We start from the raw sequence: 27,358 nt of genomic DNA, 5'->3' as shown, positions 1-27,358 counted from the left end.
CCTTGTTGTCACCTTTTCTTGATTTTGCAGTTTGTTTCTGGACATAGGAGCCATCAGCTAGAGGGGTCTCAGGAAATGGAATGGGTTGTTGTCGATGCCTAGTCCTCAGTTGTAAGAGGAGATGGGAAATATGGGAGGGTGGATTTAGGCCTGGGGAGGTGGGCATCTCTGGGATATGCTCCTAAGGGAGCAAGTAGAGAGCTTTCTGCCTTCTCTCTGAAGACTAAGTGAGGTATCTGGGAAGGGTGGCTGCAGAAGCATAGGTTTCCTCCAGCTGTGTTCCTCAGCTGTATCTCTAGCCAGGTTAGTGGGGGCTGTGTGCTTCCATGCACCTAGACTACATCTCCTTTGGAACAGTCTCTTAAGCAGAGAATCTTAAGAAAGTGCAGAGATGTTACTTTAATCACAGGTCAGCTTGGATTGCAGGAGTCAAGCAGGGGTTGTTCCAAGAGCAGTTCTGCCAACCTCCTCCCCCCCATTCCTCTAGCTGCACACACCTGGGCCTTATATAATGTTGGGGTGGGGGAGTTGACTGGAGCAAATTCTTGGGACGTAGGAGTACATTGCTTTGGTCGAAAGCTTATTCCTAGGGCAGTCACTCCTTTGTTGGCTTACTACCTTGAGAATTTTAAAAAAAGAAATCTGCGTTTGCCAGACTGATTGGTAGCTGACTGTGGGGAATAGAGCCTTGACTTGTCTTATTCTTGTATCAGCTGAGTGACCAGAGACGAGCACCCAGCTGCCTCTCCCAGTTCTTGCTCACTGCCCCCCAGCCTCCAGCTGCAGTTTGGGCTTTCTTCACTGAGTACTGACTGCCCCCGGTAGAAAATAAGCTCCACAAAAGCAGGAATTTCTATCTGCCAGTATGCCCAGTGCCTCAAAGAGAGCCTGGCCTATAGGTAGTGCTAAGTAAAGATCATTGACTGATTTTCTTCATGTCTCTCTGCAGCTCCAGAAACGCTTCATCCTGAATCTGCCAACCTTCAGTGTTCGAATCATTGACAAAAATGGCATCCATGACCTGGACAACATTTCCTTCCCTAAACAAGGCTCCTAACCTTATGCTGTCCCTCCCACTTGCCAAGGGACTTTTTTTTGATGGGCTCTTTCATCTTTTCTACTCTTTTGACGTGCATCCTTGACAGATGGTTAATTCAGAATAAAGCTTAATCTGGATAAATTGAGCTCTCTGGTTTGAGTCTCAGTTTACCTAGTATCACCTCAAGACAGAAACGGAGAGAGGATTATCTGTATTGGACTTTTTGCCAGGACTGTTTCTCCCTCTGCCCCTTTCCCTTCATTAATGCTCTAATTGCCCTTTAGTAGCAGACAGCCTCACGTTCTGTTTCACTGCCCATCAGGCTCTTCATATATTTTGCTCGCCAATGTCTCATTCCCCTAAAGCAGTGGTTCTTTTTGCCCCTAAGCTTAACATTTTAAAAATTAATTAATTTGAATAGGTGATGCATACACTTAATTAAAAAATGCAAAGGATGCAAAGTAAAATGTTACATAGTAAGGAAATTATAAAGAAGAAATTACAAAGTAATTACATAATAAAAAATATTTCTCCTTTCCTATAATTTGATCACCTGCTTCCCTTCCCAGAGGAAACTTCAGCTACTAATTTCTTATCTATCCTTTAAGATCTAAGTTGTTCCTATAAAAAGCATGCACATTTATGTGTGCATGCACACACATATCCCCTCTGAAAAATATTTTTAGATGTTCTGCATATTGTTTTTTTCATTTAACATTATACTGGAGATTGTTCTATATCTCTCCGTGTGTGTGTGTGTGTGTGTGTACACATATTCTTGTTGACAGTTTTGTAATATTCTATTCAATTGATGTACTATAGGCAGCTAACCAGATCCTGTTTTACTTCCTAATCTAGCTTTTTGGGTGATTACATGAATAATGTAGGTGTTTTTTGACTAGTGCCATTGAAACAGTGGTTCCTAACTGGATGTTTGTATCAGAATCACCTGGGGAGTTTTCTTTTTCTGGGGTACATGATTAGGCTGTTTGCCCAGATTCTTCTTCTTCTTCTTTTTTTAAAAAAATATTTTATTCCTTTATTTGAGAGAGAACACAAATAAGTGGTGGGAGCGCGTGGGGAGGGAGAGGGAGAAACACACTCCCCCTGAGTAGGGAACTTGCCGTGGGGCTCGATCCCAGGACCCCAGGATCATGACCTAAGCCGAAAGTAGATGCTTAACCGACTGAGCCACCCAGGCACCCCTCACTCCCAGATTCTAAGTAGGTTTGGGTCTTAGACATAGGAATATTTTTTAAAGCTTCCCAACTTATTTTTATTTTCAACCATGATAGAGAACCACTGGGTAGAAGTTTCTCCTGTAGCTTCTACATGTTTGGGGTGTGGCCTGAGATCTTGCATTTCTAACATTTCCAGTTGAAGCTGCCGCTGCTGGTCCAGCAACCAAACTTCAAACCCCATTTGATCTCAGACTAAGATAAGACCTACTTTATCTCGTTCTGTGCAACTCTTAACATCAAATACAGATAGGTTTTTTGTTTATCTGAAGTAAAATACCATCTCTCTACAGATCAGAGCATTTGTACTAACAGTATTGTGTTAACATCAGCTTAGAATATCATACACTTTGATAAGCCACTGGTAAATGCTTTATACCTTAAGAAGGAAGTTAATCATTGGCTAAGTGGGGGAAAGAGATGGTTCATATCGCCACAGCTGGCTCAGCTGCTAGTGCAACTATGAATATGCATAGGTTTGGGCTTTTGACTGGATTTCTGAGCCTTTTTCTAGGGCATTTTTTTTTTTTTAAGATTTTGTTTATTTATTTATTTGCCAGAGAGAGAGAGAAAGAGCGAACACAGGCAGGCAGAGTGGCAGCAGAGGCAGAGGGAGAAACAGGCTCCCCGCTGAGCAAGGAGCCCGATGTGGGACTGGATCCCAGGATGCTGGGATCATGACCTGAGCTGAAGGCAGCCGCTTAACCAACTGAGCCACCCAGGCGTCCCTAGGGCATCTATTTTTAAAGCTCCAGAGTTGATTCTGGTACTTGCCCCAGTAGAGGACCACTACTAAAATATAGGCGGTCCTGCTTCCTGTTTTTTTCCCAACCGTGAAATGGTCAAAATTGTATCTATTCCATGGGGGATAGTTAGGAGGATTCCATGAGGTAATTAATGTAAGGCATTTTGAACAGGGCCTGGCATGTGGTATGTGCTCAGTAAGGATATAATTGTTGGTAAACTTGGAATTTTGTATCCATGCCTCACTAGGAATGAAATGGTTCTCTGCCTCTGAATGTTAAGTGTCCCCAGGACAATCTAGGTAAGCCCACCAGCCCACCCTGATTCCCAGTCTCTTTTCTCCAATCCAGATCTCTTTCCTGAGTTCCAGATCCACTTATTCCTAAGTACCTTACCCTCCTGCCATAGGAACTATCATGTCTAAAGCTGGGCTTTACCATCTACTCCATCCAGAAGACCTCTGCAGCATTCCATCTTAGATAATAATGGTCACCTAGCTCCCAAGTACCCAAACCAGAAACCTAGGCATCTTTTTTTTTTTTTTTTAAGTAATTTCTGTATACAATGTGGGGCTTGAACTCATAACCATTTATTTTTAATAAATGTAATCTAATTGGTGCCTGGATGGCTCAGTTGGTTAAGCATCTGCCTTTGGCTCTGGTCATGATCCCAGGAGTCCTGGGATCATGACCATGTCCTGCATTGGGCTCCCTGCTCCATGGGGAGACTACTTCTCTCTCTCTCTCTCATGAATAAATGGAGTATAAAATAAAATAAATTTGGTTTTACAGAAAAGTTGCAAAGATAATACAGAGTTTCCCTATACCTCTCACATGTTTTTCCCTAAGTTAACATATTACATAGTCACTGTGCATTTGTCAAAACTAAGAAACCATAATTGGTTGGTACGTTAGTATTAACTAAACTCCAGGTTTTATTCAGATTTTACCAGTTTGCCCACTAATATCCTTTTTCTGTTATGGAATATAGGCCAGGATACCACATTGTACTCAGCTAAGCACCATTTTTGGTGCCTTCTTTTTCTCCTACCTTCACATAGTCACCAAGTTCTAACAGTATTAGTTCCTGAATCTCTTTTAGTAAAAATCTGTACCCCAGTATTCTGATTTATTCCCTCATAATTTTTCCTGGATTGTTTTTTAAAAAGATTTTATTTATTCATTTGAGAGAGACACAGCAAGAAAGGGAACATAAGCAGAGGGAGTGGGAGAGGGAGAAGCAGGCTTCCCACTGAGCAGGGAGCCCGATGTAGGGCTCAATCCCAGGATCCTGGGATCATGACCTGAGCCAAAGGCAGATGCTTAAAAACTGAGCCACCCAGGTGCCTCTTTCCTGGACTATTTTAACAGCCTCTACCCTCTCTACTTTCCTCTCTAGTTCTTCCTCTGTACTCTACAAGTTTGATCATTCATACCTCTTTTCACTTAAAACTTTATGATGGGGGGCGCCTGGGTGGCTCAGTCATTGGGCGTCTGCCTTCGGCTCAAGTCATGGTCCCGGGGTCCTGGGATCGAGTCCCACATTGGGCTCCCTGCTCGGCGGGGAGCCTGCTTCTCCCTCTCTCACTGCCCTTGCTTGTGTTCCCTCTCTGGCTGTCTCTGTCAAATAAATAAATAAAATCTTTAACAAAACAAACAAAAACTTTCTGATGGTTTTCCACTACTTGCAGTAGTGGAACTTACAGTTCTTTAGTTTGACATGCTGGGCATTTCCTAATCTCCATGCTAGCTCCCCAATTTCCTTTCCCTCTTCTATACCCAGTAAAGCCCTTGATTCAGATGAATTTCTATGGACTCAGCATGCGTTTTTACTCCACACCTGTTTGTACCTACTAGACGAAGGGTGAACATTGCTTCAAGAAGCTTTTCTTACAAATGATGTATATGTATGTGATTGAGTCATAGTGTGGTATACTCTGAGGTTTTCTAATCTGCAGTCTACTAGATTATTTATTTATTTATTTATTTTAAAGACTTATCTATGAGAGAGAGAGCAGGGGGAGGGCAGAGGGAGAGAATCTTTCAAACAGACTCTCCACTGAGTGGCGGAGTCCAGTGATGCAGGGGCCTGATCTCACAACCCATGACATCACCACCCGAACTGAAACCAGGAGTCAGACACCCAATCGACTGAGCCACACAGGCACCCCCAGATTTTGTCTTTTTTTTAATGTCAACTGTGTCCCTCTTAAATTGATTTCCTGAAGTTTGAAAACACTGGGAATTCACTGATTCTTTAACACTCCTGCCCAGGCTCCTCAGAACGGTCTTCTGATTGGTTCCCATCTGCGTTTAGGTGATTAATACACAGAAAACAGTGTATTCCTTTCCAGACCTGAGGTGAGAGGAGATAGGCTGGAGAAGAGAACAGCTGGTTTGCCTCAGGGTAGGGAAGCGCAGCCCCAACTGGTGAAGAGGTTGGGGAAGTGATGAGGAACAGTGGAGGAGGGCACTGAAATAGCTTGAGAAGTGCTTGGCTTCCCAGCTCAGGAACAGTGGCTGAGCCTGCTCTGCCTGAATCCTGGCTAATGCCTGGAGCTCGAGTCCTTTCGCTGTCTCCTCGGCATGGCCCTTGGCCCGAAGCAGCAGCCATGTAGAAGCAGAAGTGGGGGGCCTTCTTGGGATTCGAACTGTCTGCTGCTCCCTTAGCTCCGGCCTGTGGGTTAGGAATACGTGTTTGACGTAGAAAAAGAAAGGCCTGCCACTCAGCCTCACTCACCAAACGTCGTGAGGTTTGAAAGTGGGACAGGTATTCAAAGGCTACTCTTACTCTTCCTGGAGCCCCATGAGCCTTTAAAATAGAACAGGAAAGTCTTTTCTTTAAATGAATATAAACTCCAAAAACTGATGCTCACCCAGTCTAAACACTCTCCATTTAATTCACAGCTCCTTGCTTTACAAAAAAGAAGCCACGTAATCCGTCCGTATATGCTTTTCCCTTAATCATCATCTACTGTTCTTTAGGGCTAGACCCAGTTTGTCAGAGGCTAACACACAATTTTTCCCCCTGTGGAGTAACAAACAAACCTTACTGGGAAGAATCAAATGCTGAGACCTCATTTGAAGCTTCTTATGCCACTTATATTCCCCACACTAACTCCTGCCTCTCCTGCTACCATCTTGACCGTAGACTGGAGGACCAGAGCATTGGGGCCCAACGGACTGCAGGACCTGCTTTCCCTCTCTGGACTCCGATCTGGGAGCCCTTCTGCAGAGGGCATGGGGAGCAGTGGGAATGGAGGGGTGGATCAGACAGACCTGCATGCGTTCCTCTTGGTCGCTCTGTGACCTTAGTCAAGTTACTCTGGACTAGAATTTTCTTATCTCTAAAATAGGACTTGGTTAAGATTACATGGTTAATAGGGAAAGTTGTCCACCGAGTCATTTGTAATAAACTAATTTCCTCCTTGCTCACCTTAGCGATACCTACAGCCTTATATTGACTTGTTGCTATGTGTGGGGCATTGTTTAAGTGCTGTATGTGTCATCTCATTTAATCCCCTCAACTTCCCAAGGTCTCAATTTTAGTGGTTGAGTGTCTCTTTCCAGGCCCAGGACTTTGGTCAAAGCAGAGCATACATGCTTCCTGCCATCCCTCTCTTCTGTCTTCTATATGGGTAGTATGAGGGAGTGAACCTTCTTGGGAAAAGAGGTCACATCTTTGGACCTTTACCCTGGAGATGATTGCTAGGCCTTTTGTTCCCTTCGCTTCTGCAAAACACTCAACATCTTGGACAACACACCTGCAAGCAACTGGCCGAAGAGCATTCCTGGCAAAGAGCACAGTGAGTGCTTCTGCCCGGAAGCATAAGACTAAGTGGTAATTGCAGGTACAAGCAGGAAGCTAGTGAGATTTGCTCAAAGGGAATCAGAAAGAGAATAGTTTAAGATAAGGTTGGAGGTAGGCAAAGCCTGGGTCATTGCAGGGCTTAGTATGAGGGTGTACGGTCAAAACCGAGAGCGGTTGGAAGGCTATTGCAGTAGTCCCGAGGACTAGGTTCATGGCAGAGGTGACAGATGAAAATGGGTCTGCTGATGAATTGGATGTAGGGAAAGAAATATGACCCCCCACTTTCTGGCTTGAGCAGCTGGGGGAGGATGGTGCCATGTTCTCAGAGGGAAAGTGTGGAGGAGGTCGAGATGGGAGAATCTGAGTCATACTGCATTTTGGACGTACAGTTGAGATGCCTGTTAGTCCAGTGGAGACATCGGACAGACAGGCTAACGCACACACAAGCCTGGAGATCAGGGAGGCACCCCCAAGGAAGGGCAACACTTAGAGGTCAAGTAGAGAAGGAAGCCAGAGTTGGAACCAGAGAGGTCAGAAAAACCGGATGTTGGGAGCCAGAGAAGAGTGTTTCAGAAAAGAAAGTTTTCTGTCATGTCAGAGCCTGCTAACCCCACAAAAAAGGCCTTCGGGTTTGACATTGTGGCCATTGGTGACCTTGCTGAGTGAATTTAAATAGACTAGTGGGGATGGAAGCCAGAGTGAAGTGGGTTGAAGAGTGAATGGGGGGGGAGGACGTGGAGGCAGAGGGGTATTGATCTTTCACAAACTTGAACTGAGGAAGATAAATGGGGGAAGGTTTATGTTTTGTAAGGTGACAAACCCTAGAACAGGAATGCTTCGGGGAGTGATGTAGTAGATGGCTGTGTAGAGAAGGAGACACTGATGGATCCAGGAAAGGCTGCCTGAAGAATGAAATCCTTAAGAAGACAGCCAGACTAGCACTGGACATTCACAGTCACCAGCATCCATACTGACACATACAGACCCAACACCAACAGTCATGGTAATACATCACATAGACCTACAGCTAGATGGACACTTTTAGACACAGGCCCGCCGAGTCCAAGAGTACACATACACACCTGGGATCCACTTCTCTTAAACACACACACAGACACACACACACACACACACACACACACACACACAGAGATGACAGCCACACTGATGAAGCAGATAGATACACTCTCTGCAGCCTCCGCAACACACCCCGGTACCCACAGCCCCCTCCTATGATTTCTCCCTCAGAGGCCCCTCCCCACTTGAGAGGCAAATCTAGGCCTGGGCTGAAGAAGGACAGGGAGGTTTTATATCCAGTGAAAAAATTTTATTAAGAGAATGAAAAAGTCGGAGAGCCAAAGAGGTACATCGATTATAGGGTCAAGAGAAACAACAGCAAATACAAAATCTTCGTGAAAACCTCATGATCTCTGACATAATCTTTCTTCCCCAAGCCCCCTGGCCCTCCCCCAGCCCTTTGTGAGCAAACACACCCTCTCCGTCTTGGTCCAGCTGGACATCTTGGTGCGTAAAGCAGAAAACAATGAAACAAGAATCCTCAAATCAGTATAAATAAGTTGCATTCGACATTTTTAGACTTTCAAATTTAATTACAACATACATAAATAAATAGGACAGACAGCAAGAGGACTGTGACATGCAGCCTGGATTCAAGTTCTGCAATGTGTGCTTTATCTTTGCCCCTTGAGGGCTTCCCCTGCCCACTTCTCCCCAAGTGGGATGGTTCCAGGACCCACGGGGGCCTCTCACCAGTACCCCTTTTCTGGGGGTCGGAGATGCTGGGGTGAGGGATGCCATCTCCTCAACACGTCTGGTTTGTTAACAATTTCCCCCCAGCCATAAGTAAAAACATCAAGGCCTTAGCCTCTAGGAGAATCTACCTCTGCCCAGGCACCCTGATGCACGGAGCTCAAGACCAGGCTTCTCCATGCCATTCCTGTCCAAGCACTTACCAGCAATTAAGGGTCAGAAAACTGCACACACGCGGCAGAGCTCTGGGCCCTTCTCGACAAACAGCCACAGAGAAGCCACCTCCCCTTCTCCAACCTCTCACTCAGGGGTCTTGGGATGAATGTTCTCTTTCTGGCCTGACACAAGCTCTGCCTTTTAATCCTTTCGGGCCCACTCCCAGGAACTAAGGCCTCACTTCAGGCCTTGGCAACCTCTTTGGGATGAGGTAGCGGAGACAGTTACTTCCGGTGCTTGGCATCCTTCTCTGAAGCCTTGGTGTCACCGTGCCCACTGCCCGTACCGCTTAGAAACATCTTGTCCAGGCCCTTGAGTGACTCCAGCAAGTAGTTCTGGAAGGCAGTAAGGGCAGCACAGATGGCGGGCCCACCAAAGCCATGGGTGATGAGGCTAAAGTGTGTCAGGCAGCTCTGTACTCCAGGTTCCAGGATGAGTGCTGGGCGGCTGTTGCCCAATGGGGAGCGGTCTTGAGCCATCAAGTCTGCAAACTCTTTGCAGATCTGCCTGGTGGGAGAAAGGAGGGTGGGGGTTAGAGGACAAAAGTCTGAGCCTAGAGAAGGACCTATTGTGTGTGTGACAATGTTTATGTATTTATGATTGCTCACCCTGTCAACAGTCTGCAAATGATGATCATACCCATTCTACAGAAAAGGAAGCTGATTCAGAGACACTGACTGACTTGCCCAATATCACACAGCTAGTGAACGGGCTTTGCCAATACCCTATAGTCTCTTCCTGTGGATGTCCTGACCACGTTCAAAGTCCAGCTCTCCTACATTATCCAGGAAACTTGCCTTGATCCCCTCAGCTGCTCCCATCCCAAACACCCAATTCTTCACAGAGCTTTGCCTTTGAAGTAATTAGGGAACAATGACCTGCTGAACCAATGCTGGCAGTGACCGTGAAGTGAGGCCTAGAGGCTGTGCCAAGCACTGGCCACCTCATCTGAGTCCTCACAACAAACCTACATAATCATCGTCATCCTCATCACATACGAAAGTTGGTTTCAGATAGGTCGGCCGGCCTGTGCAGGTGATGAAGCTGGGAGCTCTCCTTCCAGTCTGTGGCCATTACCCGTTTCTTTGCATCCTGCATGGGGCTCAGGCGGGAGGATGTACCCTTGTCTCACCTGTGCATCGCCATGGAACCCAGTCAGCATTTTACACATGACTGAGCCGCAGGACGTCTTGACGAGTTAGAGGACTCATGGGTGAGGGGAGCCCTGCCTTGGATATGTTTCTCCAGCAATGATAAGAACAGCCTCAAAGGTCCCATGAGACAGGGCCGTCCCTTGAGTTTGTAATTCCACTTCTGCTGCCTCAGGAGCCTGAGAAAGTCCCAGAGGACGAGGGCGGAGGTGGGATCTGACTGCATTAGGACTGCTTTAGATGGGGGACCAGATGGTGTTCTAAGCAGCAGACATGAGGGCGGGGGACAGCAAGAAGGTCAGTCGCAGTGGGTGGGGTTTGTGCTCGCCAGATTGTGGGGCCCTCCAAGGAGTCTAGACTTCCTCTTCTTCCCTCTCTCTGTCTTTTCTTGCAATGAACCCTTCTAAAAACTAAATCTGGGGGCGCCTGGGTGGCTCAGTGGGTTAAGCTGCTGCCTTCGGCTCAGGTCATGATCTCAGGGTCCTGGGATCGAGTCCCGCATCGGGCTCTCTGCTCTGCAGGGAGCCTGCTTCCTCCTCTCTCTCTGTCTGCCTCTCTGCCTACTTGTGATCTCTGTCTGTCAAATAAATAAATAAAATCTTTAAAAAGAAAAAAAAAACTAAATCTGAATGGAATACCAGTTCATTAAACAGGCCCCAAAGCATCCCCAGCGAACCTAGCTTGAAAATCAATGTGGCAGGTGGGGAGTCACTGAAGATTCTTGGGCAGGGGAGAAGGACACGTGCAGGAAGGCAGGGGGAACAGGGGAGCCCTGGGATGAAGTCCAGGAGTGAGATCATCAGGCCAGAGCTGAGGCAGCAGCGTGGGAGGGGCAGTGGGGGAGCCCTCAGCAGGACTTGAAGGGGGTCACTTGTGAAGTAAGGACAAGGGAGGGCCAACTTGTAGCTGGGTGAGCACTGGTGCCCTGATGGAAGTGGCCGGAGCAGAAGGGCTGAGGGGCAAGGCTCAGGCGAGGGGGCGGGGGGGGGCAAGACCACCGTGGTGGGAATGGGGGTGGTGATGCCATGGGGCAATGACTCCGGTTTTGCTGATGCACAGAACCCAGGTATGTTCGCGTGTCCTCGTGTGCCCCATGGTGGGCCCCGCGTGGTGCCTTGCTGTGCGCACATGCAGTGCCTCTCGTACATCACATGTGCTCTTGAGTGGTGTCCACAGTGCCCCTGCCCGGTGTGTGCATCCACGCTGCCCCTCCGTGTGCCTAGTGCACGGTGCCCCAGGTCACCCCCGCGGGGCTCCCTCACTCACTTGGCGGCCAGCAGCATGCTCTTGCGGCTGTGAAGCTCCCCGGGGTCCGCGTGCTGGCGGCACAGGTACTCAGCAGCTGCCTTGGCTGGGAACTCAGTCTCGCAGACGTAGCCGAAGTCTCGGGCCAGGTGCACGGCCTCTCCTGCCGGAATGGAGAGGCAGAGCCTTGAATACCTTTGAGTCTGGAGCCTGGCCTTGAACCTCCCTCCCCCTGGCTGGGAGTCATTCTACCCCACCCCCTCCTATAGATACCTTCCTCTGGTTTCCCTCCCAGCGCAGCCTCAGCCCCAAGCCCGCTGCCCTCCATTGGGACCCTAGGGGATGAGCTCTAAGCTCATGGGTGGCTGCTGAGCCCACCGTGTATCCCAGAGCCTGGGCTCGACATGAACAGGCCCAGAGTCCCCAGCCTCCAGGGAAGAGACTCTCACCCCCTCTTCCTTTCACCCCACCCAAACACTGGCCACTCCTCTCCAACCCTCCACAAACCCACACACACAAGCGAGTGCGCATGCCCAGACACATGAAGACTATACACGTGTATCACATACACCCCTTCCTTATACATGACAGTGTTAGGGACAGTCACACAGCCCCACTGGGTGACACAGGTCCCCGCATACTCACACTCACACCCACCCTCAGGCCTCACTCACCCTCCACCAGCGACGTCAGAAGTGTCACATTGGCAGCCTTGCGACGGCCAGCTGGCAGGTTGAGCCCAATCTTCTCCAGCCGTTCCCGCAGACAGCGGCCCCCATTCTTGGACTTGGCCCTTGACGTGCACAGAGAGAGACAGACACACACTATGAAGACAAGAAAGAAGCCTATGGCTAAGTGGCCCCAACAGGTCCTTGCTGCCCCACCTGCCCCTGCTGAAGCTGGGGTCTGGCCCTGGGGATGCTCTGGGGCCTCTTTCAGCCTCGTCTCAATCTCCTTCTAACCTCACTGACTTCGTAGCCAAGGTGGGGTTGGGGGGCCTAGCACCCAGCTCTCAGAGCCACTCAATTGCCTCTAATCCTCTCAACAGCAGCAAGGACAGCCTGGGTAGGGAAGGATAGGCCAGAATCTTGAGGTGCCTTAGCACTCCAGCCGAGCCATACACAGCTACCCAGGGACACACAGAGCCTCACATGCAGAGATACACAGGGACACACACAGACACCCAGGGACACACAGATAAAGAGGCACACAGACGAACACACACCGAGAGCGATAAGGACACACACACACACACACACACACACACACACCACAATCGTCAGACGCACACAGAGACACGCAGACTCAGGCTCCGAGGGACACACGGGTGCAGAAGCCCAGGTCACACCGAGCCAGGATCCCAGGGACAGATGTACAGACACTTGCGGACTCACACAAGCCCCTCTGGGGTGTTCAAAGAGACCAGGAATAGAGACAACCTCACCCCTGCACAAATGCAGCCTCGACACGGAGCTGCAGACGTGTAAACACACATATGTCTATCCCTAGAAGTGCACGCCGTCACACAGAGGAGGACACACTCTAGCCAAGGCAACAAAAGAAACTCACATTCACGGAGACATATATACGCCTGACTGTCCCCTATACCACACACACACACACACGCGCGCACTCCCTCCTCACACACATCAAGACTCCTAGCCCTGAAGTGCAAATACCCACCAGGGCATTAGGACTTGCACAGAGAGAGACGCACACCCAGCTATGAAGACAAACCACAGACCTCAAAACACACACACACCAGAGAGGCCTGTGTTCTGCAGGGAGTGGGCCTTGGGTCCTGGGGTCCTGTTCTTGGGGCAAAGGAGGAAGATGGCCCCTTCTCTTCACCAGCCCCAGCCTGGTCCATCCAGCCCAGCACAGGTCAGTCCTCCGTCCCTTCTCTGTGATCGGCCTTCTTTGTCCACCCCCACCCCCAAGCCCACACACCTGTGGGAGCTGCTGGAGACCAGGGCCTGCCCCCAGAACATGCACAATTCCCTAAGGAGACAGAGATGGAGAGGAGGCTGTGGCCTGGCGTGAGGCGGGCCCCTCTCTGCGCCCCGGAGAAGGTCTGAAATGATCACACGGATTTGGGCAGAAAACTGTGTGGGCTGGCCGTCCTACCTGCGAAGGACACCGCCTAGCAGGGAAGCATTGAGGCACTCGGGAGGTGAGAGTCGCCGCTGGACCTCCCCCACGGTCACCTTGTACTTGGACGTTGAGCTGAGCAGCGAGAGCCGGCCTGGCACGGAGCAGAAGACCTCACTGGGGTTCGTGATGCCACCAACCAGGCTGTCTTTGGCCAGTGAGAGGGCCGAGAGGCTGCTGGCTTTGGAGGGGATGGGGACTGCAGAATGGAAGCAAGGGCAAGGGGGAGAGAGACGACACTGAGCCGGGGACCGCAGGACGCGGACGCTGGCCAGCTGTGGAGCGGGAGCATTGAGGAAGCGCTGACTGTGTCCTGGGCACCGGGCCCCATGCTGGGCACGCAGCCACATCGAACCATCCCAGCGCCTCTCAGAGGACAGTTCTATTGTCCCTGCTTTACAGAGGAAGAGACTGAGGCACGCGGAGTTTATCGTGACTCACCCAAGTCCACTCAGCCAACAGGGTGGTGGAAACAACCCGGAGTCTGGCTCCTGCACCTGGGTTCCCTTTTCTGAGTCAGGCTGGTGCGCTGTGAACTCAAACAGCCTCTGCAGAGTCCTGGAGTCTGGGCAAGTGCAATCCAAGAGAGAGCCACAAATGCGGAGGCAGGAGCTCTGGGTCACTGCCGCAGGGCCCAGCTAGGTCTGCACAAACGCAAGGAGTCCTCAGCCCCCCTTGCCTGCTTATGACCCCCCACGTGCCACCCCCCCGGATCAGTGAAGGCCTGGGGACTTTGGGATCCCACATCCTGGGTGCAGGAAGGTTATGGCCCCATTAGGCTTCTGGCCCTGGCCCCCTGGATGCCAAGTCACTATGGGATGCTCAAAGAGACAGGAATAAAGAGATACACCCCCACAGGCCCCTGCTCAAGAGCTCTCAGTCCGCTAATCTGTGTAGGACAGGGAAGGGACTCTGAGAAGTTAATTTTCTAAAACCCACTTGGAGGGGTGCCTGGATGGCTCCGTCGGTAAAGTGTCCGACGCTTGATCTCAGCTCAGATCTTGATCTCAGGGTTGTGAGTTCAAGCCCCGTGTTGGACTCCACGCTGGTCGTGGAGCCTACTTGAAAACAAACAAACAAACAAAACAACCCCACTTGGATACTCTTGGCCCTAAAAGAAAGTTCTTTCTGTGGTCTAACCTCCATCCTCCTGCCTGGCTTCAAAGGGAGTAGAGAATAATCGAGGTACTTGCTTCCACCTGGGCTTCTCTTCCTACAAGGAAGTGAGAGCCTTGGGAGAGCAGGAGAGAAGGCAGTCCTTGTGTGTCTGTACCGGGAGGGACTAAGTGGGAAGCCAGAGACCAGCAGTTAACTGGGCACTTACTGTGCTATGTACTTTACACGGATCATGTCACTGAGTCCACGGAACAACCCGGGAGGGTTTACTATTCCCATTTTACAGATGGGGAGACTGAAGCCCAGAGAGGTGAAATAGTGTGCCTGAGATCACACAGCTGCTAGACGGAGAACCTGTAACAAGCCCTGGACTGCGGTCTCAAAGGCAGGAGCCCTCCAGCCATTCAGCCATTACTCGCTGAGCCCTGTGTGCCGGGAATGCAGAGGTTAGCTAAGGCCTGCAGTTCCCAGCCAGGCAGAGCCCCTCTGCTTTTCCTGGATTTCTCTGGATGTGTGGAATCCCACCCTCCCGGCTGGAAACCTCAGTGATGCCCTCCACGCTGCCCCCTCCCGTCACATCCCTTCTGTCACTGTGTCCTGCAGCTCTCCTTTCTCCACAGGCCCCAGATGTTACAGCCACTTCTCTCTACACGTACACAGACACTCACTTCCCATCTGAAATTCGGGGCAGCTCTGTGCTGGTCTCCCTGGCCCCGCCCCAAAGGATCTTTCTAAAACACGTCACTCTCCACACTGACACCCATCCGTGGCCCTCAATGTCCCTCGAATCAGATCCCAGCGTCAGAGCTGGACAGGACGAGGTGGCCTAACCTTCAGCGAGTGCCAACTGTACACCAAGTGTTTTACACAAACAGCTCTGTGAGGCAGATGCTGTTCTCCATCCCCATTTCAAATTGGAGAAGCTAAAAGTTCAGAGAGGTTCAGAGGGATGGCACAGCAAGCAGGAAGCGGAAATGGGTCATGAACTCTGATCACAGACTCCGAAGTTCACATCCTTAGTCATCCTAGCGCTGTCCATGGAATGCTCTCCTTTGCCCACTTTGTGTTCTGGCTGCTGCCTACCCCTCTTGCCTGGTCCCCCATCTGTCCTTTAGGCTCTGATGAACAGAAATATACTATATTATATATATACTATGTACTATATATATAGTATATATATACACACACACATTATATATATAAATAGAATATAAATTTAAATTTAAATGTTCTGGTAGCTCCATTTTAAAAAAGTAAAAAGAAACGTGAGGTTAATTTTAACATATTTTATTTACCCCAGTGTGTCAAAAAATACTATTGCGGAAACATGTCATCAATATTTTAAAGATTATTAATTAGCTATTTTACATTCTTCCCTTGTACTTAGCCTTCAAAATCCAATGCTTATTTTACATCTCCAGCCCATCTAAATTCAGACTTGCCACATTTCAGGTGCCCAACAGCCACACGTGCCTGGTGGCTCCCACCGTGGACAGCACAGCTCTAGACCTCTAAGAGGGGTAACGAGGAAGCCTGTGGACGGCAGGCGCCACCCTACAGGAGGCGGCTGCTTGGCTGGGGGTTACCATGCAGGACACACCAACATTGCCAGAACTCCCGTGTTATTTGTTTGCTGATGAAACCAGGATCCTGGATTTCTCTGTGAACTCAGGATTTTTAAACCTTGGCAACCGATTCAAAAAAATTTAAAAAGTCAGCATAGGCCACACCTATGCCTTGCCTCCAGGGGTGGGGGATGCCAGGGCGCTAGCTCTTTGGGCCCCACAGAAGGGCTCACTGTCTCCGTATTCCTGAGCAGGCCCCTCCTCCCCAAGCCGCAGCTTGGGCACCGGGCACTGGTGCAAAGCTTCCTGGCTGCTTTCCAGACCCACGACCCCAGCCCCTCTCACCCTCTAGCCCTGACCCCATCGCACTTTACGTCTGATTCCACCGCTGTCTTCCCCATTAACGAGGAGTGGGCCTTGAGGGCAGGGACTCAGCGCAAGTGGGCCTCAGTGCATGTGGGATAAATGAGTAGAGACCTGAAATGGACAGAAGAGTGATGGCCCACAGCCCAGACTGGGGGAGAGGGTGGGCATTGGGAGAACCTCGTCCCTGTCTTAGTGATGGGTAGTAAAACAGCCCTTCCTCCCTGGGTCCCCGTTCGGGTACCAGAGAGGGGCCAAGAGGTCACAGATGGGGCGAGTGGAAGAAGAGGAAAAGGGCAGAATGTGGAGGGAATGAAGAGCACACATTCTACCCCAGGCAAGTCTCTGTCCCCAGAGCAGGACCAACGAGGGGGAGGCAAGTGAGGCACTTGCTTTGGGGGCAAAAATCTAAGGAGGCACCAAAAACTCAGCAAGCAAGATAAACAGTATTTTAATGCAATATACAATGAGGAGGGGAGGGGCAGAGAGAGAGAGAACCTTAAGCCAACTCCACGCTCAGCACAGAGCCCTGCTCTGGGCTCAATCTCACGACCCGGAGATCAGGACCTGAGCTGAAAACAAGAGTCGGACGCTTAACCGACTACACAACCAAGGTGCTCCTTTAATGCAGTATCTTGAAAAATAAAAATTAATGTAAAAAAGACCTGGTGACAAAAATCAACGTTTTAATTAGAAACAGTCTCTGATGCTGCTCTCGGCTCCACCCTGCCTCGCTGCCCGTTTCTTAGTCCCAGCCCCCTCCCAGAGTGAGGAGCAGAGACGTCCTAACTCAACAGACACACGGACACGAGACAGACAGACAACGGGAGCCATGCCCACCTCCTGCTCCTTGTCTCCCAGGCCTGTATGTGGTTCCCTCTTCACCCTTGTCCCTCTCTCTGGAGGGCACTTCTTTGGGGTGATGGGACTACTCTATATCGTAGTGGTTACATGACCGTATGTTTGGATTTGTCAAAATGTAAATAAATGCAGGCGTAACATTATTTATACCTCAAGCTTGACTTTAAAAAAAAAAAAACAACTACAAATTGATGAATTAAAAAACTAAAAAGAAGCCTTTAAAAAGGGGGGGGTGGTGCCTGGATGGCTCAGTCAGTTAAGCATCTGTCTCTGGCTCAGGTCATGATCCCAGGGTTCTGGGATAGAGCCCCACATGGCTCCTTGCTCAGCAGGGAGCCTGCTTCCCCCTCTCCCTCTGGCTGCCACGCCCCCTGCTTGTGCTCTCTCTCTGTCAAATGAATAAATAAAATCTTTTTTCAAAAAATAAGTAAATAAAAAGAAGGGCAGAATGACCATTCTCCTTCCCATGACCCCCTAGCCAGATAAAGCAGTCAGAAGGAACAGAAAATTCTCTCCTCCAGCAGCCTCCTCCATCCCAAACCAGGTGCTCCCTGAGGCCAGGCTCTGTATGAGGGGAGGGAGACCAAGGCTGCATGAGGCTGTTTGTGCACATGCAAACAGAGATCAATGCGAGTCACAAAAATGACTGTCATGGACAGAGCACTGAGGGCCAGACTGTGCATGTGCACACTTACTCACTGAACAAGACTGGGCCCCAGCTATACATGCAGACAGAGTTTCTGCCCCCCTGAGTTTTGCAGGGATGTGGCCACATGCATACGGGTACCTGCAAGGGCTCCTGCTCCTGTCCATATAGTTAAACACGGAGTGTTTGCCCAAGGTATGCAAATATAGGTGCTGCTAAGTGTAGGTGTATGACAGGTGGACGTATGTCTGGATATGGAGGGACAGACTCTGCTGCTCCCTCCTCACTCCCCATGCCCCACTTGTCCTTCCCCTTTTCCTCAGAGCCTCTTCCCTCAATGGCAAGAGCAATGGGACCCAAAGTTAGAGAAGTGGATGGTGCAAGAAAGGGACAGTCATGGAGGCAGGAATTAAACTAGCACAGTCTGCAAAGCAGGGACACTGGTGTTTGTCTCCCACACCAGTGGGGGACTGAATGCCTGGGGCTGAATGGTCTACTCATGGTGTCCCCACTGCCTCCCCCTGTCCCCCTCCATTACACAAGCAGAAGCCAAGACACTACAGATGCAAGAGCTCCTAGTTGTCCAACCTGTCAGACAAACCCACACACTTGTCTACACACTCTGTCCACAGGTGGTAGATACGGTCTGACTACAGAATCTGGCGAGAGTACAAAAGATTCTCCCAGAAAACTGACTATAATTTCAATTCTGTCTAGAAGAAAACATAGGAGAAAAATCTCTGTGCTCTTGGGCTGGGGAAGGAGTTCCTGGATTCAACCCTAAAAGCATGATCCACAAAAGAAAATAATGATAAAGTGGACTTCAGGAAAATTAAACATCCTTGCACCTCAAAGGTACTACCAAAAAAGCTGAAAGACAAACCATCAGCTTGAAGAAAACATTTGACAATCACATGTCTGATCAAGGATGCATGTCCAGAATATGTAAAGAATTCTTGTAATTCTATCATAAGATAAACAGCCCAACTGGAAAAAGGTCAAAATATGTGAATAGATAGCTCACTAAAAATGACAAATGGGTGGGTAATAAGCACGTGAAAAAGTGCTCAACATCATTAGTTATTAGGGAAATGCAAATCAAAACATACTGAGGTACTACCACAAGGGCTATCGTAAAAAAGACAGACAATACTGGGGCGCCTGGGTGGCACAGTCGGTTAAGCGTCCGACTCTTGGTTTTGGCTTGGGTCGTGATCTCATGGGCCCTGGGATGGAGCCCCAAGTGAGGCTCCGCGCTCAGAGGGGCATCTGATTCTCTCTCTCTGCCCCTCTCACTCGTGCTCCTTGGTTCCCTCTCTCTAAGATAAATAAATAAATCTTAAAAAAAAAAAAAAAGATAAGACATCATCAAGAGTAGGTGAAGAACCCTCTCGTGCTGTTGCTAGTAGAAATGTAAAACAGAACAGTCCCATTAGAAAACCGCATGCCAGGCTCTTAAGAAATTAAACACAAACTTACCATAACATCCAGCAATTTCATCCCCCAGAATTGACCTAAGAGCCATGAGGACCCACGTCCACGCAAAGACATGTATGCGAATGATTGGAGCAGCATTATTCACAGGAGCCAAAAAGTGGGCACCACCCAGGTGTCCATCAGCTGACGAACGGATACACAAAATGTGTTTCAAGCGCACAGTGGAGGCCTACTCAGCAACACGAAGAAAGGGGGCTACTCACACCTGCTACGACACAGATGAACCTCAAAAACATTATGCTGAGTAAAAGGAGAGATGCACCTGTGGGCATCTTTATTTATTCCATTGATATAACATGTCCGGATTATGCAAATATATAGAAAGAAAGCAGATCAGTGGTTGCCTAAGGCTGGGGGTGGGAATGAGAATTAACTACAAATAGGAATGGAGGAATTTTAGGGGATGATGATTGTGGTAGGGGCACCTGAATGGCTCAGTCTGTTAAGCGTCTGCCTTCAGCTCAGGTCATGATCCCAAGGTTCTGGGATCGAACCCTATGTCAGGCTCTCTGCTCAGCTGGGAGCCTGCTTCTCCGTCTCCTGCTCTCCCTGCTTGTGTGCTCTCTCTCTCTGTCAAATAAATACATGAAATCTTAAAAAAAAAAAAAAGACTGATTGTGGTAATGACTACACAACTATAAATTACTAAAAATCGTTGAATCATACTCTTAAATGGGTGATTTTTTAAGATCTGTACATTTTAATTCAATAAATTTGTTAAGAAATGCAAGTTCCAGGGCCATACTTCAGGGACTCTCATTCAGTAGATGTGGAGTGGTGCCCATGAAATCTGGCATTTTCTTTTTCTTTTCTTTTTTCTTTTTTTTTTTTTTAAAGATTTTATTTATTTATTTGACAGACAGAGATCACAAGTAGGCAGAGAGGCAGGCAGAGAAAGAGAGGGAGAGGAGGGAGCAGGCTCCCTGCTGAGCAGAGAGCCTGATGTGGGGCTTGATCCCAGGACCCTGGGATCACGACCCGAGGCGAAGGCAGAGGCTTTAACCCACTGAGCCACCCAGGCGCCCCAAATCTGGCATTTTCTAAATAAGCACCTCCAAGGGATTCTGATGCACATGGTGTTTTTAGCCTACACTTGGGGTACGCTGGCCCAGAGTGGGGGAGGGGAGCGGCTGGAGGAAGGCAGACCTTCCCAGCCCACTTGAGCCTCTCTGTCGCCCTTCCTGGGGCCTGCTGGCGAAGTTTCCTTCCCACTAACTAACCTTCACTCTCCTGTCCTATGTGGCCCTCAGCTATCATCCAAACCCTATCTGCTTGGGTACTGGGTTTTCAGTCTCTGGGGAGGCATGTAGAAGTGCTGGGTCAGATCCTCTCATTATGTAAAACCTTGATTTTTGTTTCTTGTGGATTTTTGGCAGTACTTCTTATACTAAAGTATTGCACTAAGATACATTATTTACAGGGCACCTGCGTGGCTCAGTGGGTTAAAGCCTCTGTCTTTGGCTCAGGTCATGATCCCAGGGTCCTGGGATCGAGCCCTGCATCAGGCTCTCTGCTCAGTGGGGAGCTGGTTTCCCCCTCTCTCTCTGCCTGCCTCTCTGCCTACTTGTGATCTCTGTCAAATAAATAAATAAAATCTTTTAAAAACCCACAAAAAACAGATACATTATTTACCTGGGGTGCCTGGGTGGTTCAGTTGGTTAAGTGTCTGACTCTTGATTTCAGCTCAGGTCATGATTTCCTGGGATTCTGCCCTGCGGGGGTGCTGTGCTCAGCCATGAGTCCGCTTGAGGATTCTCTCCCTTTCCCCTGCCCCTCCCTCCTGCTATATGAACGTTCTCTCTCTCTCTCTCTCCCTCCCTCTCTAAAGTAAATAAATAAATCTTTAAAATATATAGATATTATTTATATAATCTTTGTCTCAGAGGTGAGTACTTCATTCACTCACCAGAGGCCTGGCCTGCAGGGATTCACTGGGAAGCCCAGACCCTCCCCATCTCCCTTTCTTTCCCTAGAGCCAAGCTGAGCAGTGAGAGGGTGCCCTGGAGACCCTGAGGTTGGACCACAGGGCTCCACAAAGGGGATGTTCCCGCCCCCAACGAGGCAACCACCCACTCTCCCCGAGAGGAGGAGTGACTGATCTCAGTTCTCATCCCCAAACCCCTTCCCTCCAGCTGTGGCTGCAGAACTTGAAATCCAGGCAGATTTTAACCTTTGTAAGGTAGCTGGCTTTTCCGCAGTGGAGGGCGTTTGCACATGCTGTGCCTAGGGCGGTGAAAATAGCTCTGCCCTTTCTACAACCTTTCTACAACCTCTCTCCCCGTGCGCTCAGACCTCAAAAACCATCACTCATTTATTCAACCAGCACCCATGGAACACCTGCGGAGACCGTCCTAACCTCTCCTGTAGGAAGCCCCCAGACTCAGGCACTCTGCTATCCTCCTCTGAGCTCTCACACGACCAGTACCGATCCCCCTCACCACATTTCTCGGCTAGAAAATATTCCCATCCAGGTGTGTGTCCCCCACCAGTCCCGCTTGCTTTCCGTGCTCCTGGGGCAGGTTATGAAACTGGAGGTAACAAACGTGGGCAGAAAATGGAGGGTTCCGGGCCTCTCCTTGGGTCCGCCTCGGCTCCATCTGCCGCCTCCGGCCTCACTCCGTGGCTGCAAGGGGCAGCCGACAGGGAAGTGTACAGCGGGGCAGAGGCTTCGCTTCCCTTCTCCCCAGGACAAGTAAGTGCCCGGAATATGGAAGTTTTATAAGCAAGGTCGGGACCCTCGAGAGCTCCCAGGCTTCCCTCTTTGGCGATACATCTGCGATAGGAAGACCGCTTCAGGGGTAGGGCCGGGGTGGCTGCGATTTCGCACCCAGGGCCTCGACTGCCCGGCCTCAACCTCAGCTGTCCCTCCCGCCAGGGCCTGGAGCTGCTGGAGGAATCGGATGCTTCAGCGAGCCCAAAATGACTTCCTATCATTCCAGGGTCCACGGGGGCCGCTGGGTCCCCTACTACCTCCGGCGGGCGCCAGAGGGCTTCAGGATCTTACAGGGGCTCTCGATGTCATCGGAAGGGCCTGAGGCCGAAGAAGGACGCTAATCCACGACACCGAGTCCCGCAGTGACGGCGCAAATCCCAGGCGAAAACTGCCCGCTGCGCGCCGGGTTCCGGCCGGCGCAGCTGCTTAGCCGCAGCGGCTCGGCGCTGTCGCTCGTCCATGCGGCCTCTTAGGCGAGGACCTTCGGGGATCAGCTCTGCCTCGGCGTTTGCGAAGCTCGAAAGCGCCAGTACTGACCCTCTCTCCTCCCGAAGGCGCGGCGCGCGGGTGGAAGGCCGAGCTCGCGGCTAGCGAACCAGGCGCTTCCCTCCGCAGGAAGCCTGGAGCTTGCACCCCTGGTCCTTTGCCGCCGCGCTCCAGGTTGTGACTCGTCGTCCAGGGTGGCGCACCCAGGTCCCCGCGCTCCATCTCGCGGCGCTCGGCCACCGACAGGCTGGTACCGCGGTACGGCCGGTGTGCGCCCCCGCGCCCGCGCCCGGGACGCCCAGCGCAGCGCCAGCGCCCACATCAGCCCCGCGGGGCCCCGCGGGCCGCACTCGCGACACCCCCGACTGCCCTCACTGTGGTCCTGGGACCGCTGTTGGGGATTCCGGCGCACACCTGGGACCCAGAACTTATGACAGCTGATGTCCTTTGAGAGAAACCAACTCAGGGCAATTCCAGCGCCTCCTCGCAGCCAGTTCCCAGTGCTGGCTCTGGCCTGGGGATTGGAATTTAAGGTGCTCAGAGCCCCAGCTGATCCTTCACTCTTCCCCCGGGCAGAGGTTCCCAAGCTCCTACCCCGAAGGCGGGAGTCCGGCCTCCTCCAGGGAGTCAGTGAGCCTAGCAGATCCCGCAACCCGCCCCAGCCCCAGCCAGCGTGGGCAGGAGTCCGGAACTGGGGGCGGGGACCATGATTATATCTCCTGGTGGACGCAGTCCAGGGGCAGGCTCTTGCCAACCGCAGACAGAGCTCTGCTTTCCCACGGGGTCCAAAAAGTCCACTAAGCCAAGGCAGCAGTGACTACTCCAGGAGGCCAGTTCTGGGCTTCCTCTCCACATCCACATCCCCAGGTGACACAGCCCAACACCTGGAGGCTCTCCCCTAAATTCCGGGAAGCTTGTCCCTTCTTCTTACTCCCCACACATTCTAGGCTGTCCGACTAACTCTCAGGCCCTGGTAACCCAGTCCCACTCCTAGAAGTCCAGCCCCCAGCCCGCCCCCACACCCCAGCCTCAGTCCCAGTCTCCAGTGAGAACGCTGTGAGATCGCGTGGAGTCCAAACAGTGCCTGGGCTTGAGTTCACTCTTGAAAAATGGCTGGAGCCAAATCCTGCAGGAGCTGTGCCTGCCTCAGGCACCACAAGCTTGTGTGTGTCACCAAGTTCCTCCTGGGGCACTGGCCCCAAATCTAAGGAGCCCACCCAAAGCCTGGACCCCTCTGCCTCTGTATCTCAATCTCTCTCCTTCTCACCTTTTCCTGGCATGTCTAGAATTTGGTCCTCCAGCTGGAAAATCCAGTGGAGGGCAGGTCTCAAACCCGTGGCTCCTACTAGTGCAGAGACACAAACACCCTCCCAAAACACACAGGAACTGATCCTTGCATACTCAGAGATCCTCAGAACCAGAGAACAAATTCCAGGACACAAAGACCCTGACCCACACACACACACACACACACTCACTCACACAGACTCCCAAACACTCAGAAATATACACCAACATAGTGGACATGCATTGCACGCCCAGCAACAGGACCACACTTACACGCCAAGAAATACCAGATAGACACCCAGGAAAGGAACATACCAGACATGTATGGACCCTGAACTCACACAGGACATCCAGGATCCGGCAGGTCCTGACCCTCCTATACTCAGACTAACACACGATATCCACATACCAACTCCTGCAACCCTAAATGTGGAAAGAGGCTCCTGCAAGGATAGAAAATTCCCTGGGGGAAACTTTATCTCCCCCCCCCCATTAATTGACCCCAAGGTCATTCAGGGAAGGAAATCTTGCCTGTTTAAGAAATGGTAAGGCACCGTAATGTGGAAATCATTTAAGGAAACCCATGGGAACTGCACACCCTTTCCCACCTCTTAGAAAACAGGAAAGTAGTTTAACTCGTTCTGCAAATTATTTCCAGATCTACAAGAACACCCTCCCCTTGGTAGGAAAAGGCCAAGCCACACAGAGGGTCTGCTGCAGAATGAGTCCGATGGGCTCAGCCCACCCCAGACAGCAGGCCCTAGGGCCAACCCACCAACCTGCCCCTCTGCTCAAGCTCTGGCCAGGACCCCAGCCTCTGCTGCCCCTCTAATGGCTAGAAGACAGCGACACAGAGGAAGCAAGCTCCACAGGGAAGAAAACAGGTCCGTGTGAGGGGAGCCTGCACCATCTCCCCCAGTTCTGCCCTGGCTGATGCACGCTGTTCCTTACCTTTCTTGATTACGGACTGGTCCAGAAGACTCATTCCCATCTCATCCATGGCCTGAAAATAGGAGAGGCAGTGGTAAGGGGGCTTATGGACCTAGTCCCCTGTCACTTCCCAAGTCCCTGCAGTCGCTGATCCTGGTCCTGTCCGCTAGGCCCAGTGCTCTCCACCTACCCTTGAGGCAGCCACAGGCAGGGCCAGGACTCCACCAGGGGTTGCCGCCCTCCAGGCACCGCGCACTGACTCAGTGCCAGGCCGCCTGAATGGACAGGCAGCATGTAACCCAGATTTGGGCTCCTCCTCGGAGTCATGAGTGAGAGGTGGCAGGGTGAGAGACGAGTGGGACGCCCGCCTTCGTCACCGTGCCTCCAGCCAGAGTCCTAAATCCCCGCGGCCGGTCCTGGCCCATCCCGGACCGTTCGGGCCTCACCTGCAGGTCGTCTAGGCCGGGCGGCGCCGCCAGCCCAGGGAGGCCGAGGGGTGCGTCTGCCAGGCCGTGCGCGCCGTCGGCTAGGCCGTGCAGGAGCCGGGGAACCGCGGCGGCGTAGTCGCGGCGCGGGTCGAGGCCCAGGGCGCGGGCAGGCGGCGCCAGCAGACCCGGTGGCTCGTCATGGGCGCGGGCGGCGGCGCGGGGCGCGGCCCAGGCAGCCTGTGGAGGCTGCGGCTGTCCCAGGGGCGCGAGGCCGCCATACGGGTCCCCGGCCAGGTGCGGGAAGGCGGCAGCGGCGTCGGGCGCCTGGCCGTAGGGCAGTGGCGGCTGCGGGTAGGGCGGCGGGAAGTAGGGTGGTTGGAAGTCGGTGGCGGCTGGCGTGTGGCAGAGCGGTGGTGCCGGCCCATAGGCCGCCTGGGGCAGAGACGACAGGCGGGCCGCGCCAGCCGCTGCGCCCAGCCCGTCGGGGCGCTCCTGGGGAAGGAGAGGGGCGCGTTAGGCGACCCGCTGGTAGCTGAACGACCCCGGTCCCCGAGAGGACCGTCCTCAGCTCTCGGGGATCCGGCTGCCGTCCTGCCCGGGCCTGAGGTCTAGCTCGGAGGAGCCCGCGGGCGCGGGAGCCTCGAGCTAGGATAGAGGTGTCCCGCGCGCACCCTCACGGTTCGCAGCTGGCGGAGTCCCTGCGGCCCCCTCCTGCCGAGATTTCGTTGGAGGTGGAGGTTCGGCAGGTCCGGGCGCTCGGGTTCCCCGATCCCGCGCCCCTAGACTACTCACCATGGCGGAGTAAGTGTGCACCAGCATGGGGCGGGTGGCGCGGGGCGCGGGGCGTGGCGGCGGCTGAGCCCTCGCCCGACGGCGAGCGCCGCGGGAAGAGGCGCGGGGATCCTGTACAGCACGCGGGTGCTATTTGGGGCGGCGGGGTGCAGCCCGGCCCGCAGCCCGGCGGGCGTCGGGTCCTCAGCTGTAGGCGCCCCGGGGCAGGTCCATGGGGGCGGGACGTGGGCCGGACGGGCGCAGATCGCACTTGGGAAAGTCGGTCAACGGGTGCCCAGCGCCCGCCCTCCTTCCTCTGAGCGCAGCCCTCTCCATGCACTCCAGTTATAGTGGCGGGGGCGCGCTGGGCCTCCGGGGCGCGCATTAAAGAGACACGCTGTGGCCGCTTTCTCCCTTCTCTCCAGCGACGGTTCAAGGGGAGGCGTGGCATTGGCGCGACCCCGTGGGGTGGGTAGCGGGGCGTGAATCCAACCCCCGCTGGTCTGAGCCGCCTTCTGGGCTCAAAGCTCCAGCTGCGGTGAAACAGAGAAGGATTGGAGGCTAGGATGTAGGGATGGTGGTTTTGAATCTCAGCGCTACCGCCTTTATTTGCCTTTGAGCAAGGCACTACTCTTTCTCATCCTCAGTTTCCTAGTCTGTAAAATGGGTATCAGTCCTTTCACTGACCCCCTCACCGGACTGTGGATGGGCCATCGTCAATGTGGAAGAAGTTTGAGAGCTGCCGACCCAAGCCCACTGGCTCATGTGCACACATGTGTCAGCGTGTGATGTGTGTACGCGCCATACACACATAGAGAGCCATTACAGTCTTTCTGAATGTTTCTGGATCAAAGACCCTCTAAAGGTGCCCATTTCACTCAGCCTTCTCCAGGGGCTGATAACTCCCAGTGCTAAGCAAGGGTCTGAGGTAGCTGGACACACCAACAAAGAGGGTTGTCCAGCTGGGAATTGGGCAAGGGTTCCACCAGAAAAGGACTCCAGATGTTTTTGAAGCCAGGAGAGCCTGGGCTGACTGAGTGGAGGTCTGTCTCACACACACACACACACACACACACACACACACACACACGAGAGACTGTTGGGTGAAGGTATGTCTAAATGCCCCATATGGATGGTGTGCAGTCAGCACCCTGACATGTGCAGGCTGTGTGTTTGCGGGTTACCATGGCAGGCTTGGCTGTCTCCCAAGGACATTCCCGTCCCTTCAGTCATCCACCTTTCTCCCAAAACCCAACCCTCTCCTCTTCTGCCCCCCTGCCGCAGAAGCAGGATCAAGGATTAAAGAAAGGGAATGAGAGGAATACTAAGAA

At 51.9% G+C, this 27,358-nt stretch overlaps 2 protein-coding genes across 2 annotated transcripts in view; one reads left to right on the top strand and one right to left on the bottom strand.

Moving 5' to 3' along the window:
* Positions 1-1,184, top strand: part of PSMB2 (proteasome 20S subunit beta 2) — a 31,942-nt gene extending 30,758 nt beyond the window's left edge. Inside the window, exon 6 of the mRNA XM_082686933.1 lies at positions 950-1,184. Within this exon, the coding sequence (XP_082543059.1) occupies positions 950-1,057 (108 nt within the window). The 3' untranslated portion in view covers positions 1,058-1,184. The remainder of the gene's footprint in view (positions 1-949) is intronic.
* A 7,857-nt stretch (positions 1,185-9,041) lies between these two features.
* Positions 9,042-26,075, bottom strand: TFAP2E (transcription factor AP-2 epsilon; the record flags this gene model as incomplete). Its single annotated transcript, XM_082686928.1, has 7 exons — positions 9,042-9,324; positions 11,235-11,376; positions 11,888-12,006; positions 13,341-13,563; positions 24,850-24,901; positions 25,275-25,748; positions 26,049-26,075. 7 exons carry the CDS (start codon positions 26,073-26,075, stop codon positions 9,042-9,044), a joined length of 1,320 nt encoding a protein of 439 aa, XP_082543054.1.
* Between the last annotated feature and the right edge of the window lie 1,283 nt (positions 26,076-27,358).

The sequence above is a fragment of the Mustela nivalis genome, assembly GCF_964662115.1.
Source record: "Mustela nivalis genome assembly, chromosome: 10".
NCBI classification, from domain to species: domain Eukaryota; kingdom Metazoa; phylum Chordata; class Mammalia; order Carnivora; family Mustelidae; genus Mustela; species Mustela nivalis.
This window is presented reverse-complemented; position numbering and strand designations above follow the sequence as displayed.